This window comes from Rhinatrema bivittatum, chromosome 3 (genome assembly GCF_901001135.1).
Source record: "Rhinatrema bivittatum chromosome 3, aRhiBiv1.1, whole genome shotgun sequence".
In the NCBI taxonomy this organism is placed as follows: Eukaryota; Metazoa; Chordata; class Amphibia; order Gymnophiona; family Rhinatrematidae; genus Rhinatrema; species Rhinatrema bivittatum.
The window spans coordinates 223037702-223057185 of record NC_042617.1 but is presented as its reverse complement, the minus strand read 5'-3'; the positions used below and the strand labels follow the sequence as shown (position 1 = coordinate 223057185).

At 46.8% G+C, this 19484-nt stretch overlaps 1 protein-coding gene across 7 annotated transcripts in view; it reads left to right on the top strand.

The window, feature by feature from the left end:
* PGBD5 (piggyBac transposable element derived 5) overlaps positions 1-19484 on the top strand; it is a 340612-nt gene that overhangs the window by 195917 nt on the left and 125211 nt on the right. For 4 of the 7 annotated variants that reach the window (XM_029594253.1, XM_029594252.1, XM_029594256.1 and 1 more), the window contains exon 6: positions 18229-18334. In XM_029594253.1, the coding sequence (XP_029450113.1) occupies positions 18229-18334 (106 nt within the window). The other 3 variants (XR_003855485.1, XR_003855484.1, XM_029594255.1) reach the window with 3 other exon arrangements.

Sequence of the window (19484 nt, the reverse complement as noted above, 5' to 3'; positions counted from 1 at the left end):
GATGTAGCAGCAATGACCCTGCAGATCGCTTCCTGCTGCGCCGTTGTAACACGTGCCTGCTTACTTCTCTCCAGAGACCCAACCACGTCCGGTGAAACACTGGAACCGGCGATATCCTTCCTCACGGATGCGACCTCAGACCTAGTGCGCACCTCAGCCAGGGGTGTCTCCTCCATAGTGGCAGCCCGAAGACAACTATGGCTCCGAAATTGGTCAACCGACACAACCTCCAAAGCGAACCTCATGAGAATGCCTTTCAAAGGATCCCTCTTGTTTGGAAGCAAATTGGAGAAGTTAGCCAACAAATGGGGTGAATCTCCAGTACATTGTCTACCGGAGGATAGGAACAAAAGAAACCAGCGCTCCTCCCCCCGAAGAACCAAGGGCAGAGAAGCTCAGCGCTTTAGACTGTACAAGAACACATACTACCAAGCACCTCACCCCGCAGGCAGGGCTCAGTCCTTTCGGAACAGACACAACAAGAGGGGAGCAGGCTCAGATACAGGCTCCGGCCATAATCCACAAAGAGAATCAGCAGACCCATCCTCAGGAAGAAGTCATAGGGGGCAGACTTACCCTCTTCTACCAAGATGGGTCGAGATAACGTCTGACAAGTGGGCCCTAACCATCATTCGAGAGGGATACTACCTGGACTTCCACAGCATCCCTCTAGACAAATTTGTGAGATCACCGTGCCACGCCCTCTCCAAGAAGATGGCAGTGGAAACCACACTGACAAAACTACTCAGCCTAATGGTGATAACCAGGGTGCCCACGCACCAACAAAATACTGGTCACTATTCCATCTATTTTATCGTTCCCAAGACCATTAATCATTACTTGAGAGTACCACACTTCCGCATGGAAACCCTGCTCTCAGTCATAAGGGCAGTACAGCCGGGAGAATTCCTGACTTCACTGGATCTATCCGAAGCCTATCTCCACATCCCGGTCCATCACGACCATCAGCGCTTCCTACGCTTTGCGATACTGGACCATCATTGCCAGTTCTGGGCACTACCCTTCGGACTAGCTACCGCCCCTCGGACCTTCACCAAAATCATGGTGGTAGTGGCAGCAACACTGAGGAAAGAAGGAATCCCCGTACATCCTTACCTGGACGATTGGCTGATCAGGGCAAAATCTCCAGAGGTAAGTCACCAGGTGACCACCAGAGTCAAGAATCTACTGCAGAATCTTGGGTGGGTCATCAACATAGCCAAGAGCTTCATACAACCCTCCCAGTCGCTAGAGTACCTGGGAGTTCGCTTTGACACCAAGCAAAGCAAGGTGTCCTTCCCCCCCACCCCCCCCCCTCCAAGGAGAAGGAAACTGATGGGACAACTGTGAAGACTGTTGAACCATGCTCACCCCAAGGTATGGGACTACCTCCAAGTCCTCAGTCTCATGACATCAACCCTGGAAGTCGTTCCATGGGCAAGGGCCCACATGTGCCCACTACAACTTTCCCTACTGTCATGATGGGACCAGATATCCCAGAACTACTCCATGCACCTCCAGCTATCAGCAGAGGTTCGGACACAGCTCCAATGGTAGCTACAGGAGGACCACCTGAGCAAGGGAATAAGACTATCCTCACCGAACTGGATCTTGCTCACCATGGGATGCGAGCATGCGAGGGTAAGGAGCTCACTGTCAGGAGCAATGGGACAAGGAAGAGGTGGGATGGAACATAAACTGGCTGGAAGCCCGAGCAGTTTGACTAGCCTGTCTACAATTTGGCCACAGACTCCGGGATGAGTCTGTCAGAGTCATGTCGGACAATACCACAACAGTTGTCTACATCAACCACCAGGAAGGAACCAGGAGCCAAAAGGTGTCCCTGGAGATAGACCCCCTCATGGTGTGGGCAGAAACAGACCTGCAAGGGATCTCAGCCTCCCACATTGTGGGAAAGGACAACGTCTCTGTGGACTACCTCAGCAGAGAGAGCCTAGATCCAGGGAAATGGATGCTGTTGACCACAGCCTTCCAGTTGATAGTAAACCGCTGGGGAACCCCAGCCATGGATCTACTGGCAACCTGGTACAACGCCCAAGTTCTTCAGCCACAGACGAGAACCGCAATCCCGGGGAATAGATGCCCTCGTCCAGACCTGGCCACAGGAAGACCTGCTGTACGCTTTTCCCCCATGGCCACTACTGGGCAGGATCATCCGCAAGATAGAACACCACAGGGGACTAGTACTCCTAGTGGCCCCGGACTGGCCAAGAAGACCATGGTACGCAGACATGCGAAGACTTCATGTGGGGAACCCTCTGTGCCTACCTCCACACAGGGACCTTCTTCGACAAGGACCGATCCTCCATGAAGACCCGACTTTGTTCTCTCTTACGGTCTCGCCATTGAGAGGACTCGCCTGAAGAAGAGCGGATACGCGCGAAGGCAGTGATTGACACCTTGCTCTGAGCATGCAAGTTCTCCACATCTCTAGCTTACATACAAATATGGAGAGTATTTGAAGCCTGGTGTGAGGACCGCGAGATCCTTCCGTGAACAGTCAAAATCCCCATGATCCTGGAATTTCTGCAGGACAGCTTGAAGAAGTGGTTGTTTCTCAACTCCCTCAAGGTTCAGGTGGCCACGCTGGCCTGCTTCAGAGCCAAAGTGGATGGCATCAGTCTAACAACCCATCCAGATGTTTCCCGCTTCCTGAGAGGGGTCAAGCAAATCTGACCACCATTAAAGTGGCTGATGACCCTATGGAATCTCAATTTAGTACTAGACTTCCTAGTGGGAACTTCCTTCAGACCTACACGCGGTCTGTCACTATGGGTCCTGACCCTGAAGACTGCATTCCTAGTGGCAGTATGTTCAGCCCATCGCACCTCCAAGCTTCAAGTGCTATCCTATTGGGAACCGTTCCTCGGGTTCACACCGGGATCCATACAGCTACGCACTGTCCCCTCCTTTCTTCCGAAGGTGGTTTCTCAATTTCATCTAAACCAAATCATCTTGCTGCCATCTCCAGATGAACATAAGGACTCTGAAGACTCACACCTTCTTCGTCATCTAAACATCGGCAGACTCCTAGTCCGATACTGTACGAAAGACGGACCACCTATTCGTCCTTCACAGCAGGATGAAACGAGGAAGCGGCCTCGCGGGCAACCATAGCCCAGTAGATCAAAGAAGTAATCAAGGCGGTCTATGTAGAGGGAGGGAAGCCTTCACCTCTACAAGTCAAGGCCCATTCTACAAGGGCCCAGGCAGTGTCCTGGGCGGAAACCAAGATGCTGGCGCCTGCCGAGATCTGTCGGGTGGCGACATGGTCCTCTATACATACCTTCTCCAGGTTCTACTGCCTGGATGTCCAGGTCCTGGAGGACACAACCTTTGCAAGGGCAGTACTAAGTGGGCCACGGGCAGCCTCCCACCCTGTTCGGGAGTAGCTTTTGTACATCCCATTGGTCCTGAGTCCATCTGACTGCACGCTAGGAAATGGAGAAATAACTTACCTGATAATTTCATTTTCCTTGGTGTAGACAGATGGACTCATCAACCCGCCCACGCCTGCCCGGAATCTGAGAACCTCGGGTGACAAGCCCCGAGAACAAGGCAAGCACGGGTAAGCCAGGTATTACCCTCTTTACCGGCAAGAGACTGCACTGGGTGGGTGGTAGCAATTTGAATCCCTACGCACCCCATTCCTAAGGTAGACCTAGTAGGGAGGAAGGCCTTGTACTGTACTCTCTTATAGGCAACATCAGAGAATTTGCTGCCTAATTTGACAACTACATTTTTAATACCATTCACATCAATACCGGCCATGACTGTCTTCTTATCCCACGAGAGAGGCGGTTTACACGTCCAAAAATCTAAATCCTGTTTTGTATTTTATTTCATGAACTGTAATTGGTGGCCGATAGCTGGACCAGGAACCCAAGATTTCTTTGATATGTTTTTATTTATTTTTATTAATTTAATGGTTTTTATATACCAATAGCCGTTTTCACATCATATCAGTTTACAGGGAACAATAAACAAGCCTAAGGGGTAGGTTTTCAAAGGGGTACGCGCGTACGCCCCGAAAACCTACTCCAAACCCCCCCTGCGCGCGCCAAGCCTATTTTGCATAGGCTCGGCGGCGCGCACAAGCCCCTGGACACGCGTAAGTCCCGGGGCTTTGCAAAGGGGGCGTGTCGGGGGTGTGTAGGGTGGGCGGCACAAATTTTGGGGTGGGGCGGGAGGCATGTCGGGGGTGTGACGCCGGCCCGGGGGCGTGGTCGAGGCCTCCGGACCATCCCCCGGGTCGGGTGATGGCGCGCCAGCAGCCCACTGCACGCGCAGATTTACGCCTGCTTTCGCAGGCGTAAATCTGCCAACAAAGGTAGGGGGGGTTTAGATAGGGCCGGGGGGGGGTTTGTTAGGGAGGGGAAGGTGAGGGGAGGGAACAGGCAGTGGGCGCCGGGCTCGGCGCGCACAGGTTGCACAAATGTGCACCCCCTTACGCGCGCGCGCACAGGTTGCACAAATGTGCACCCCCTTACGCGCGCGCGCGCGCAGGTTGCACAAATGTGCACCCCCTTACGCGCGCGCGCGCGCAGGTTGCACAAATGTGCACCCCCTTACGCGCGCGCAGGTTGCACAAATGTGCACCCCCTTACGCGCGCGCAGGTTGCACAAATGTGCACCCCCTTACGCGCGCGCAGGTTGCACAAATGTGCACCCCCTTACGCGCGCGCAGGTTGCACAAATGTGCACCCCCTTACGCGCGCGCGCGCGCAGGTTGCACAAATGTGCACCCCCTTACGCGCGCGCGCGCGCAGGTTTGCACAAATGTGCACCCCCTTACGCGCGCGCGCGCGCAGGTTGCACAAATGTGCACCCCCTTACGCGCGCGCGCGCGCAGGTTGCACAAATGTGCACCCCCTTACGCGCGCGCGCGCGCAGGTTGCACAAATGTGCACCCCCTTACGCGCGCGCGCAGGTTGCACAAATGTGCACCCCCTTACGCGCGCGCAGGTTGCACAAATGTGCACCCCCTTGCGCGCGCGCAGGTTGCACAAATGTGCACCCCCTTGCGCGCGCGCAGGTTGCACAAATGTGCACCCCCTTACGCGCGCGCGCGCACAGGTTGCACAAATGTGCACCCCCTTACGCGCGCGCGCGCACAGGTTGCACAAATGTGCACCCCCTTACGCGCGCGCGCGCACAGGTTGCACAAATGTGCACCCCCTTACGCGCGCGCGCACAGGTTGCACAAATGTGCACCCCCTTACGCGCGCGCGCACAGGTTGCACAAATGTGCACCCTCTTACGCGCGCGCGCCGACCCCAGATTTTATAAGATGCGTGCAGCTACGCGCATATCTTATAAAATCCAGCGTACTTTTGTTCGCGCCTGGTGCACGAACAAAAGTACGCGCGCGCATAAATTTATAAAATCTACCCCTAAGTATATGGCACAAACAATTATAGAGAACGGTATAAACTAAGAACAAGCTTAAGTATATGATAATACAAATAAAAGTAATATCTATATGTACTAGAAAGTTGTAACTCGATAAGTGTATAGGCAAAGTAATAACAAATAGCATATGTATTGGAGATGTAATAACAATAAGTATAAGGACAGCATAATAACCGTTTTTTCTTCTATTTTTTTCTAATTGTACTAATAAATTAAATTAATTTTAAAGTAAATTTTAATTTTTACAAAGTAATATTAGTTTATATTGATAAACACCATTGTACTTTTTTTCAAACTTTATTATTATTTTCCTGTTTTTAGTTTTTTTTTTTTTAAATTTTATTTATCTTGTTTAAGTTTTATTTTGAGAAACAATTGTAAACCGTTTTGTTCAAATTTATTTGCTAAGACGGTATAGAAAGATTTTTAAATAATAAAATTTAAATAAATTGAATTTCTATAACGGACTATGTCCTCTGGATTAATGTATGTGTGATCCATAGGTCTGTCCCCTTACCTTCTCACAAGCCCCCAGCATTGGCATGCCTCTCACCTTGCATGAGAACCAGTTAAGTCTGGTAGGACACTTGATGAAACATCAAGTAGTGGTGCTACCAATTAATAAAATAAACATTTCAAATTATCAATTTTATTACCAAAAAAACAATCTGAGATATAAACAGTGCAATCTTAATTAATAAAATAATAACAAGGTGCCCTAGTCCAGTGCGTTGCAGGGATGTCCAAGATTTGGGCATGTGTGGACAAAGGCCCTTAATGGACGCCCAAGTCCTGGATGTCGGCAAGGCACAGGACTTGAGCACCTATAAACAGGTCTTGCAGCAACGTCTAGGCCTTAAGCATCTGTTTACAGCCCTTGTAATGGACGCTTAAATTCTGGGTGTCCGTTTAGGCCCGTGACACAGATAAGGGTAGATTTTACAAATCTACGCGGGATTTTATAAGATTCGCGCATATCTTATAAAATCCGGGGTCGGCGCACGCAAGGGGGTGCACATTTGTGCACCTTGCGCACGCTGAGCCCTGCGTGCGCTGCCCGTTCCCTCCAAGGCCGCTCTGAAATCGGAGCGGCCTTGGAGGGAACTTTCCATTCACACACACACACCCCCGCCCCCCGCACCTTCCCCTACCTAACCCACACCCCCCGGCCCTATCTAAACCCCCTCCCTACCTTTATCTTAAAAGTTACAACTGCCTCCGGGCAGTAGTAATTTATGCACAGCAGGCCCCGACATAGGCCGCTGTGTCGGGGCACTCGGCCACGCCCCCGGACCGCCCACACGCCCCTGAAAACGCCCCGGATCGAAAACTACACCCCCTGGTCACACCCCCGCCTGCCCCTTTTTGCAAGCCCCGGGACTTACGCGCATCCCAGGGCTTGCGCGTGCCGCCGAGCCTATGCAAAATAGGCTCTGCGCGCGCAGGGGGGATTTAAAAGGGTTACGCTCGTACCTTATTTTATTTATTTATTTATTTATTTAAAAGTGTTTGTATACCATCTTTACAAACAGTGTTTAATCAAAACGGTTTACATAACTAAATAAAAAAACAAATGTAAATAAAGATTTAAATTTAAAAGAACATAAATATTATCAAATTATAAAAGCTCAAAATTACAAAAATATACAATAAAATAAAAATCTAAAACAATGAATAGTTTACATAAAAAATAAATCAATATATAATAATGTTGTGCGTGTAACCCTTTTAAAATCCGGCCCATAATGCACATCCAAATGGGCAAGGTCTTTTCTGTACATGATCTAGGATATCTGACCTCCACGGCCATGCCTAGAAATCCATGTTGTGCGGGGCATTCTCAAGAATGATACGAGGACACCTCCCTAACTTCTCCAATGCTGATGTCCACTTACGGGTGGACCTCATTATTACAGACAAGCAGCACCTGTATTTTCACTTGGGTGCCAGCAGGACTAAGAGCAGGCAAATGAAGCCTGGGTGGTGCTCAGAGCAAGTTTTAATGCCCAGGCCTCCTTACCAAGGGAGGTAAGTTGGGAAGGGTGGGAGAATAATAGGGTCCATTCCGCTAAAGTTTTTTCCTGATGGTTGATGCATGAACCCTCTGATCAGCTACTGTGAGAGAGCCCTGCAGCTTTTCAGATGTTAGTCTGGGTTCTGCATGACACTATGAATGATTTTATGATTTGCTTTTGGGATGATCTTGACAGGATGACCGTTCTTGGGCAGAGTCATTGTTATGTTCACATTTTTCAGTTTTTGGACAGTCTCAAAGTGGATGTTTGGGGCCTTAAGTGCCTATACATTGTTTTGTAACCCTGTCCAGCCAGATGAACATCAACGATGCTTTGTTGTAGGTATCATAAGTAACAATTTTTTTGGTTTAGAAACTTTTTCTGAACTATATACACAACAGTGTAAAAAATTAGTTAATGGAGTATACCTAATATAAGCTACATGATTATAGCTGAAAAGGAAGAACAGGAAATATTTAAAACATAATTTTACAATAATGCTTGTTGGTATGCACCAGCATAAAAACATAAGAAATCCCATACTGGGTCAATCCAGCATTCTATAAGAACATAAGAACATAAGAAAATGCCATACTGGGTCAGACCAAGGGTCCATCAAGCCCAGCATCCTGTTTCCAACAGTGGCCAATCCAGGCCATAAGAACCTGGCAAGTACCCAAAAACTAAGTCTATTCCATGTAACCATTGCTAATGGCAGTGGCTATTCTCTAAGTGAACTTAATAGCAGGTAATGGACTTCTCCTCCAAGAACTTATCCAATCCTTTTTTAAACACAGCTATACTAACTGCACGAACCACATTCTCTGGCAACAAATTCCAGAGTTTAATTGTGCGTTGAGTAAAAAAGAACTTTCTCCGATTAGTTTTAAATGTGCCCCATGCTAACTTCATGGAGTGTCCCCTAGTCTTTCTACTATCCGAAAGAGTAAATAACCGATTCACATCTACCCGTTCTAGACCTCTCATGATTTTAAACACCTCTATCATATCCCCCCTCAGTCGTCTCTTCTCCAAGCTGAAAAGTCCTAACCTCTTTAGTCTTTCCTCATAGGGGAGTTGTTCCATTCCCCTTATCATTTTGGTAGCCCTTCTCTGTACCTTCTCCATCGCAATTATATCTTTTTTGAGATGCGGCGACCAGAATTGTACACAGTATTCAAGGTGCGGTCTCACCATGGAGCGATACAGAGGCATTATGACATTTTCCGTTTTATTCATCATTCCTTTTCTAATAATTCCCAACATTCTGTTTGCTTTTTTGACTGCCGCAGCACACTGAACCGACGATTTCAATGTGTTATCCACTATGACACCTAGATCTCTTTCTTGGGTTGTAGCACCTAATATGGAACCCAACATCGTGTAATTATAGCATGGGTTATTTTTCCCTATATGCATCACCTTGCACTTATCCACATTAAATTTCATCTGCCATTTGGATGCCCTATTTTCCAGTCTCACAAGGTCTTCCTGCAATTTATCACAATCTGCTTGTGATTTAACTACTCTGAACAATTTTGTGTCATCTGCAAATTTGATTATCTCACTCGTCGTATTTCTTTCCAGATCATTTATAAATATATTGAACAGTAAGGGTCCCAATACAGATCCCTGAGGCACTCCACTGTCCACTCCCTTCCACTGAGAAACTATCTATAACAGTGGTGAAGTCATGTACCAATTTTATTTCTAATTTTAACTGCCGGGTGGCGGCATTGAAGAAGACGACCCAGAAGTACTGGCGGGAGAAGCACTATTGGCTCCAGGCCCTCTGTGCCCGGTGCGGGCCATAGGATAGTGAGTGTCTTTGAAACCCCAGACCAATAGCAGAAAGAGCGTTTTAAAACAAAAAAAGATTCTTAGGCCATTGAAATAATTAATACCAATCGATATGCCTTGAATATTACTTTGTTCCCTATTATTAAGGCAGATTGATTATTGTAGCAAAATGTGTCGTTTATTTATTTATTTAAAGCTTTTTATATACCGGCATTCGTAGGACACATCATGTCGGTTTACAGGTAACTGTGAAAGGAAATTACAATGAATGATGATAGCAGGTTAGCTAGATAACACATGAAAGTACATTTTTATAGAAGGTCAACGAGCAAAATAAAATTTGGTTGAACTAATTGGATTTTTAGGTTATCGATATTAAAATTAAATAAACATATGAACTTATAATCAATATTAGGTAGATATATGAACTTATGTACAAATGATGTCAGAGGCTAAAGGGGGCTGGGAGGGAGGGAGCGGGGAAGGAAATAGAGCGGAGGTGGGGGGTGGGGAGGTAGTGCGGGGATGGATGTGGGGCAAGGAGAGCTGGGGGGATTCAGAGGAAAACGTTGCCGGGGGGGATGGGGCAGGGTAGGAGGGGAGGTAGTGGGGCGCAGGAGATGGGGCAGGGAAGGGGGCTGATGTGGTTCGGAAGAGGTCACTGACTAGGATTGAGAGGAGTTGGGGTAGGCCTGTTTAAAAAGCCAAGTTTTGATTCCCTTTTTGAAATTGCTCAGGGATGGTTCTAAACGGAGTTCGGCGGGAAGGGAGTTCCAGAGGGTGGGGCCAGCAATGGAGAAGGCTCTTTCTCTGGTGGTTGTGAGGTGAGCAATTTTGAGTGAGGGGGTGTGGAGGGTGCCTGAAAGGGAGTTTCTGGTGGCTTGACGGAAGTGTGGCATATCTTCGAGCCAGGGAGAGTTGTTTTTGTGTAACGTGTTATGAAGGATGGTGAGTGTTTTGTATTGCGAACGGAAGGTAATGGGGAGCCAGTGGAGATCTTGTAGTATGGGAGTGATATGATCAGTTTTTCTAGTGTTTGTTAGGATTCTAGCCATCGTATTTTGTAGGATTTGAAGGGGTTTGATAGTGGTGGCCGGGAGGCCTATGAGGAGGAAGTTGCAGTAGTCGAGTTTTGATAGTATGGTGGTCTGCATAACAGTGCGGAAGTCATGGGCGTGGAGGAGAGGCTTCAGTTTTTTGAGGGTTTGGAGTTTGTAGAAACCCCCTTTTAGAAGCGATTTGATGTGGGATTTGAAACTTAGTTGATTGTCTAGGGAGACTCCTAAGTCTCTAACAGTGGGCGGTAGTGTGTGAGTTTGTGAGGCGTTTTGAATCATTTGGTGGATAGAGGAGTCGATCGGTTGATTTGTTAGTATAAGGATTTCAGTTTTTGAGGCGTTGAGTGCAAGGTGGAGATTGGAAAGGAGGGAATTGAAAGATGCAAGGCATGTTTCCCAGTAAAGCAGGGTTTCTTTGAGGGATTTCTGAATGGGGATAAGTATTTGTACATCATCTGCATATAAGAAGAATTTTAGTCCTAGTTTAGAGAGTAAGTGGCAGAGTGGGAGTAGATATATATTGAAGAGGGTGGACGATAGAGAGGAGCCCTGGGGTACGCCTTGTGTGAGGGGAATGTGTGCGGATTCGAATTTATCGATCTTAACTAAGTACTTTCTGTGGTCATGGTATGAGGAGAACCAGGATAGGGCTGTGTCTGAGATGCCTATCTCTGCTAAGTGTGATATTAGGATTTGATGGTTCACCGTATCGAAAGCTGCTGAGATATCTAAGAGAGCAAGTATGTAAGATTGGCCGTGGTCCATGCCTTTGAGGATGGTATCTGTTATTGCAAGTAGGAGTTTTTCAGTGCTTCGATCTTTACGAAAGCCATATTGGGCGGGGTGTAAGATATTATTGTCTTCTAGGAAATCGGTGAGTTGCGTGTTGACCACTTTCTCCAGGATTTTGGATATAAAAGGCAGATTGGAAATGGGCCTGTAGTTTGCAGGGTCATTTTGGTCGAGGGTGGGTTTCTTTAGTAGTGGCTTCACGATGGCAAGTTTAAGTGGGTCAGGGACTTTCCCGGAGGTGATGGAGCAGTTTATAATACCTGCTAACGGTTTTGCAATGGCGGATGGAATGGTGAGGAGAGTTTTTGATGGGATGGTGTCAGCGAAGTGGGTGGCTGGTCGCATCTTTTTTAAGATGGATTCGACTTCCTTCATGGTGGTAAGGTCAAGGGAATAGAGGTTGACTTTGTTGATAATAGGTAGTGGGTCTATGGGGGCGGGATTAGAGGGGAGTCGGGTTAGAATTTTGGAAATTTTGTTCTTAAAGTAGTCTGCTAGTTTCTCACATTTCTCTATGCTATTTTCTTCTTGGGGGGAAGGAGAGGGTGCTTTTGTGAGTTCTGCAACAAAGGAGAATAGGGCGTTAGGATTGAATTTATAGCTATGAATTTTTGCTGCCTAGAAGTCACGTTTGGCGTGGAGTGTTGCTTGTCGGTATGTATGTAAGGTATGCTTGTAGGCCGCTGTGGGTGTGGGTTGTTTGCGCCAGGTGCGTTCTTTGGATCTAAGGACTTGTTTTAATTTTCTTAGTTCACTGGTGTACCATGGTTTCCTTTCGGTTTGTGTAGGGGTTATTACTTTGTGGATAGTGGAGCAAATGTCGTTGGCTATATTGGTGGTAAGCTTATCCCAATACAGTAGGGCGGTATCTGAGTTAGTGAGGTCAAGGTTTTCACTTACTTTGTTGAAGGCTAGGGAAAGTTCCTCTGAGGAACATGGTTTACGGAAGGAGATCGTTTTTTTATGTGAGTTTGAGATTGGAGTGTTGGTGTTGATGGTGAGGTGGGCATTGATGAGAAAATGGTCGGACCAAGGGATGGGGGTGGTGATAGGTGCGTGGGGTACTGTTATGCATGTGTTAACAAATAGGAGGTCGAGTGTGTGTCCAGCTTTGTGTGTTGGCTCGGAGATGAGCTGTCTGAAGCCCAGGGCTTTGAGAGTGACAAGTAGGGTTTCGCAAGCAGGTGTGGCAGGGTGGGTATCTACATGGAGATTGAAATCTCCGAGTATCACTGCGGGGGTATCCAGCTTTATGTTGTCGGTAATGTATTCAATGAGGGGGGAAGGGTCCTGTTCAAGTATACCAGGAGGGGCATAGGCAAGGCAGACCTGCAGGGTTTTGGATTTAAAAAGCCCAATTTCAAGTCTTGGGGGGGGGGGGGGGAGCTGGTTTGTAGTTTGAGGTTAAGGTGTTTCTTGGTGGCTAGGAGTATGCCTCCTCCCCTTTTTTTGGGCCTTGGGATGGAGAAAATGTCGTATGTCTGTGTTGGGAGTTGATTAATGAAAACATGGTCTGAGTTCTTTAGCCACGATTCTGTGATGGCACAGATATCAGGGTTGGTGTCGGTGAGCAAATCTTGTAGGATAGGGGCTTTCCTTAGGATGGATTGTGCATTGAAGAGGGAAATGGCTAGCATGGCTAGGCCTAGCAGCTGCGTGAGGGGTGAAATCGTGATGGGCACTAGGGACTTATGCTGGATGAAGGAGTGAGGGTGTGCTGGGCGGAGGATCCACCGAGAGGGGTGGTGTATGACAGGCATAGTAGGAAAGCACATTTCAGGAGGAGAAAGAAGGGTAGTTAGGGACTGGGTGGTGGGTAGTGGTCAATCTCAGAGCTCTTAAAAATACTTAGGAGTGAGAGTGAGTAGAGTGTATTCAGTTTTGGGGTTAAACCTGACAAAGTTTAGAGTGAGATACAATTAGCATTTGCTGAAAATACAAGATACAATGTACAATTAGATGCAACCAGGTTAGATAAGAGGGGAGGGTTAATTGACTTGGAGGTGGTTTCATTAATCACAGAAGTGGCATTGGTTTCACAGAAAAAGTGGGGGTTACCATAGGGTAACCCCCACTTTCTGCTGCACAGAAACCTACACATCCTGTCGTTGACAGGATGTGTAGGTTTCTGTGCAGCAAGTAATACAGGGCTGCCAGTAAGGTATAGGATAAAATTGCAATTGTTAATTAGTGTTGCATGCAACAACTACCTCTTTGGAAGAAATAAAAATTGTATCATCCATGACCAGTGAACTTGTACTTTAGGTATTTTTTTTAATGTAAAGTGCACTGAACACCAGTTGTAGGAAGCTTGCGGCCTATCTAAGGTAAAACGGGGGGCTCGAGGCGACTGGCCGAGCCTGCCCCCGTAACGGCGCGCCACCCGCAATGTGCGGCGGCCATCGGGGGGGCTGGAGCGAGGCGGAGGGGGGGCGGGTCATCGGCGGCGACAGGCGCGCCGCTGATGACGCGTCCCACCTGGGGGAGGGGGGCGCCGCGTCATCGGCGGGCGACAACGGCGCGGGCTGATGATGCGGCGCCCCCCTTTAAAGGGCCGCGACGGGCGTGGGTCCACCCTTTTCCCCCTTTGCCGAGGACCTGGACGACACCCACCCACCCTCCCATAAGAAGGGGCTAGGAGGATAGACAGGATAGGAGCAAAGATGATAGCCAGAATACCTACTTGTCAGTTAGAGAAAACAAATATGTGTAATGTTGGGGTGATTGTCGCAGCTTGGTGGCGGGTGTTAGGCGGTTACCCGGGCCGGGGGATATATTGAAAGTGGTGCCGGTGGCATCACCGGACGGCGTGAGAGCCGGTCCGCGCAGAGGGAGGCGCAAAGGCGGGGCGCCGAATGCGCCAATGGCGGGACCCCCGCCTGGGAGCGGGGACTCGGCAGGGGCCCATGGCTAAAGGACGCCTGGCTTGGTCACGGCGGGCAGTCACGGACAGCATACCGGCTCGGGTGGCCCCAAGGAAGTTTATGAATATGTTAATAGAAATAAAGCTGCGGCCTTTTGATACCAATAACTGTTTCAGTGTGGTCACTTGACAGAGTCAGAATTGTAACAAGAGGGAGGGAAAAGGTACGGGGGGTGGCACGAAAAGGACGCCAGCACAGGGAGCAAGTGGTGGCTGCCAGCGTTAATAAAAATAAATAGTCACTGCCGGCCAATTAACGTTTACTAGAAATTCAGTTTGTCTCTATGTGTAGTGTACAATTGATAAATTTTGACCATGAAGTTAACAAGTAGCACATTTAAAACTAATCTGAGAAAATTCTTTTTCACTCAAAGCACAATTAAGCTCTGGAATTTGTTTCCAGAGGATGTGGTTAGTGTAGCTGGGTTTAAAAAAAGGTTTGGATAAGTTCTTGGAGGAGAACTCCATTAACTGCTATTAATCAACTTGACTTAGGGAATGGCCTCTGCTACTACTGGCATCAGTAGCATGGGATCTTCTTAGAGTTGGGTACTTGCTAGCTTCTTGTAGCCTGATTTGGCCACTGTTGGAAACAGGATGCTGGGCTTGATGGACCCTTGGTCTGACCCAGTATGGCAAGTTCTTATGTACTAATTCCCTGGGACCTACCTTCTGTACCCTTTCCCCTCTGTCTAATGTTAGTGATACTTTGATATTTATTATTTCAGACACAGAAGCACATTGGAGCAGGTGCTACTACCACCACCTCTGCTGCCGCAATGGGCGGGATCCCAACTGACCTGGTCACAAAAAGAACAGAAAGCACTGCCACAACCTCCCCCTCATCACCAGGAAGAGGCAGCATCGATCCATGTGCCCACACCGGGGCCTGTTCCTCCCGCTCCCCTGACCCTGGAGGCCGAGGAGGTCATCATCATCATCATCCTCATCCTCATCATCAACGACAACAAAAGGCTCTCCAGAAAAGCCGCATCAGCGGCTCACCAGTTCCAGGAGGCAGACGCAGCGCCCAAGGAAGGGCCAAGGCAGGAAGGCATGCCTTCGCCCATCATAGCATGCTTAGATGCAGTGGTGGTTCTGCATGTCCAGTTGAGTTGACATTGACTCTATGGAAGGCTTCATGTTGCAGAGGGCAGCCCAATTGGCGGACCTGAGCCATGGCCAGGAGCAAGTGATAGACCTTGTCCGAGTTATTGCTGGATTTCAATACCTCGTGGCCATGGCCTGGGTCCAACCAAGCCGACCACTTTCTCCCCTGTGGTGAAGCCCCTCCATGTCCTCCAGGAACCTTTTCCCCGTCCTCCCCTCCATCACATTTTTTTTATTTCATCACTATTTAATTTGTTAATTTAAGAAAAATTAATATAATATAATTTAATTTAAAATGTTTGTGGTAATTATTGCAGTAGGGTAAGTGACCACCTACTACCATGGAAGTTTCAATGCACAAGGGAGACGAGGGAGAGGAAAGAGATATTGGGAGAGGGAAGATGATGATGTCAGTGGGGAGGGATAGGGAAGGGAAAGAAGATGACACCAGAGGAGAGACATGATCATGTGGGGGAAGAAGGAAGGGAGACTGTAATGATGCCATGTGGCAGGGAGAGTGAAGAAAAGAGAAAGTGTTGATGGGGAAATTGATACTGAGCTACAATGAAGTGGGCCCTGTTCCACGTGTGCCACGAAACCAAAATGTTAGGTGAACTACTGCTGTAGAGTATTTATTTTTCCTCTGGGCCCAGGCAATCCCACCGGTGAAGCTTTGATCCAGGCCTAAGTCATGGTACTTTGCCCCAACCTCACCCTCGAACGGTGCAAAGTTGATGTCTTCCCTTTATCTAAACCTGAGACAAATAATAAGAGATGTAACTCATTGCTTACACACAACAAAACATTTTTTATTAGAAAAACAGAAAAAAATCATGGTTGGTTCCTTGACCTCAATGCACTGGCTACAGCCTTGACGGCACTGATTAGATTGCCCATCAGGCAGGACATAGTAGCAACTGCCGCTGCATTATCCTTGCACATTTCCTGGAGTTCTGAAAGGACTGACTGCCAACCCTGGGCGACAGACTCATTGTGCTGTTTCACTCAACATCAGGGCAGCCACGAAGTCTGCGCCTAGCCGATCGATGGCAATGACTACCTCTTCCAGGTTGTCTGGTACCATTGTTGTCTTAGATCTCTGAGTTTCTGATATAACCTGCGACAGGTTCAGTGTGATGGGTACCTTGGGCTGGGTCTCCTTGACAAGCAAGCTTGGTTGGCGAGGGGGCACTTCTGTAGACATAGCAAATGTCTGTGTTGGGAGACTGTTTCTCTCTTTCAGTGCCATCTGCCACACTGTTGACTCATTGATCTGTGAAGAAAGATGGAGAAACACAAGTTGAAATTCTTTATATAGTTCTCAAATGTTGACCACCCAAGCACACAAACACGGTAGCAAATTAAAAAAATCATTACCTTCACTTGGCCCTGTGTCACATCCCTATGGTGCACCCACACCATCCACGACCTCCGGGTGAATAGTGCTCAGAATATTCTCATATTGCATGGTGCCCCACTACCAGTCCTGCGGCCTGACACCTGAATTTTGGCAGCCTTTTCTTTGACCTCCCTTCATGTGTCACGCCAGCAGTGCTGAATTTGTTTAACTTTTCTGTGTTTTTGACTGATAGGGTGCTATCCAGAGCAATCCTCTCCCAAATCCATTTTTTGATAGAAATGGAAACCTTCAATCAGAAGAGCACTTTGTAGTTTTTGCACACAGCCTGGCAAAACAGTTCCTTCTCAGCATCCGTGAAGCGATCATCACTTGTTCGCTTCTACGGTGCTGGCAACCGCTAGGGCCTGGCTGCTCTTCCTGACCTCTAGTGTCTCTCTCCACCTGCGCAAAGGTTCGCTTTTCAGTCATGACAATGCTGGTCTTTGCTCATCAAAACTGTGAACAAAAAAAAAAAACATTGCATACGTCAGAATGTTGTTTTTCTAAATTACTTTGCAATTCAAGGTAACATTAGGAATATCTACTGTCCACTAATCGATGTCAATATAATTTTCCCCAACACTTCCTACAAACCTGACACCTGGATAGGAATGTTCAACAGTTAATGAAGGGACAAAAGAGCAGGCCACATGGGTAGCATTAACAGATAACAATACATGCAGTTAATGGAAGGACCAAAAAGGATACATGGGAAGCATTAACAGATAGCAAAACATGCAGTAAATGGAAGGACAAAAAAGCAGGCCATATGGGTAGCATAAACAAATAGTTAAACATGCAGTTAATTAAAGAACAAAAGCATGAAACAATTAATGGAAGGACATTCATAATTTTTGTGTGTTCATGTACAGACACCGGGCGATGCACTGAATGGGTGCCCCGGGCCTGCTCCTTTCCTGTGCATCCAGGATTTGGGTGCCCGGGTACAAGCCCGAAATGGGCACCCTGGTCCTACTCCTTTCCTGGATGTCCAGGACTTGGGCGCCCAGCTACAGGTCCGTAATGGGCTCCCCGGGCTTGCTCTTTTCCTAGACGTCCATGATTTGGGCATCCATGCTGTTTGCCTGAGAAAAACAAAACAAAATACATCTTACCTCTTGAAAATGAAGTGGGGTCGATCTACCAGCAATAGCAAATATGAATGCCACGCACCAGTTCACAGTACATATCCAATCTGAACTGAACAAAAAAGGGTTGTCAGACTCCCTGTAACGATCATGATGTTACATAGGGGGAAAAATGTTAAAATTCTAAATAATAATAAATTTGCAATAAAACCTTACCCGGGTTCCGTTTGACTTTGCCTTTTTCACAGAACTTCGGTGCATCCACATGCATGCACACGCGCAATGCTATATGGATGCCTGATGCAATAAAAAAGCATAGCACTACAGATGCTCTTTCTTGATCACCGCACACATTTTGGGCGCCCTTTTCATTTGTGTTTCATTTGAATAATGCATCAAGTGCCCAGATGTCTGTGCATGCTTTGAAACTGCGGGCATCCAGTTTGGAGACACAGTTTTACCGCATCTGTGTTGCTTTGGCCTGTAACAGAATAGAAATTTGAAATGTCTGGTGAATTAGAAATATGTTTAATTTATCATCAGGTGTACTATGCACTGATTTTTTTAAAAATAATGAGATACAATTTTTTTGTACTTTTTGTACATATAGGAATTATAATAAAAAGGAAGAGTGGAGAGATTCCCTGCCCTCTGGCAGTAGAGGCCTTTGCTGCTCATCTTAGCTACATCTGCAAATATGATGACAAATACAGCAAGTAAGTGAATAGAGGCAGCACAAGCTAATTAATTTTATTTCAGAGGCCAGAGAGAAAATATAAGGAGATCAGTCTTGGTTATGCAGACATGCAATCAATCAGTCATGTCACGTAATTAATAAAATACTGGGGTAAACATAGAGGAACAGTTTTATTAATTAAAACTTTCTACAATGGAAAGAATATTGACTGTACTGGTGTACTGCAAAAAGCTTCCTTTACTTGGGACTTGGAGTAGCATGATGTTTGAAGTTGTCAAGGAGTGTGAGCTCTTGGCTTTGGTGGAATTGGTGCTGCCCAGTTAGTGAACCAGCTGGGCCCCCACCAACAGTAGGCAGACTCGCTCAGATTGGGACAAAAGTTAGGCTTCACATAAACCAGCTTCTTTCCTCTGCATGTTGAGTCCTTGAGTTCTGAGGCCAGCAGGACTTAGGTGAGGATCCCAAGGAGAGTGGTTATGAGGAATTGGAACCAGGCCACGGTCAGGACAAGTAGCATCAGTATCCAGGAGAAGGTCAGGGCAGGCGAAGATCAAACAGTAACATAGAATACCTAAATAGACAAGGTCCTAGTGTTTGCTCACTATATATTGCACTATAACCACAAACATTTTTTTATGATTATTATTTCTTTATTTGTATTCTTTTCTTCATTATTACAAATTTCTTTAATTCTTAATACTATATAATAACCTCATTCCACCACTATCCCTAAAGAAAACCACACACTCATTCATCCAGATCATACCACATTCATACTCCCTCCAACTTCATAAAAATTCACACAATCCTTTATCAATGTAAGTAAATAAATTTCTTAAATTGATATTTGCAAATATCACCAAACGTGCACTTGTCTTACATTCTCAAATGTCCCAGCAGTAAGTTCACTTTTAATTTGTCCGTGTACCCAAAGGATTTATCTTTTTTTAGTATCAAATGGAGTCCATTTTCCTTTTTATCTGGGACATTAAATTGTGAAGAAGAGTAAAAGAATTTGGACTTCATATAAATTCTACAAAAGAAGAAATATGATCTCTATTATTGTGGTTTGAGAATGTAAGAAAAGTGCACGTTTGATATTTGCAAATATCAATTTAAGAAATGTATTTACTAACATTGATAAAAACAATATAGTTCTCAATAGTTCA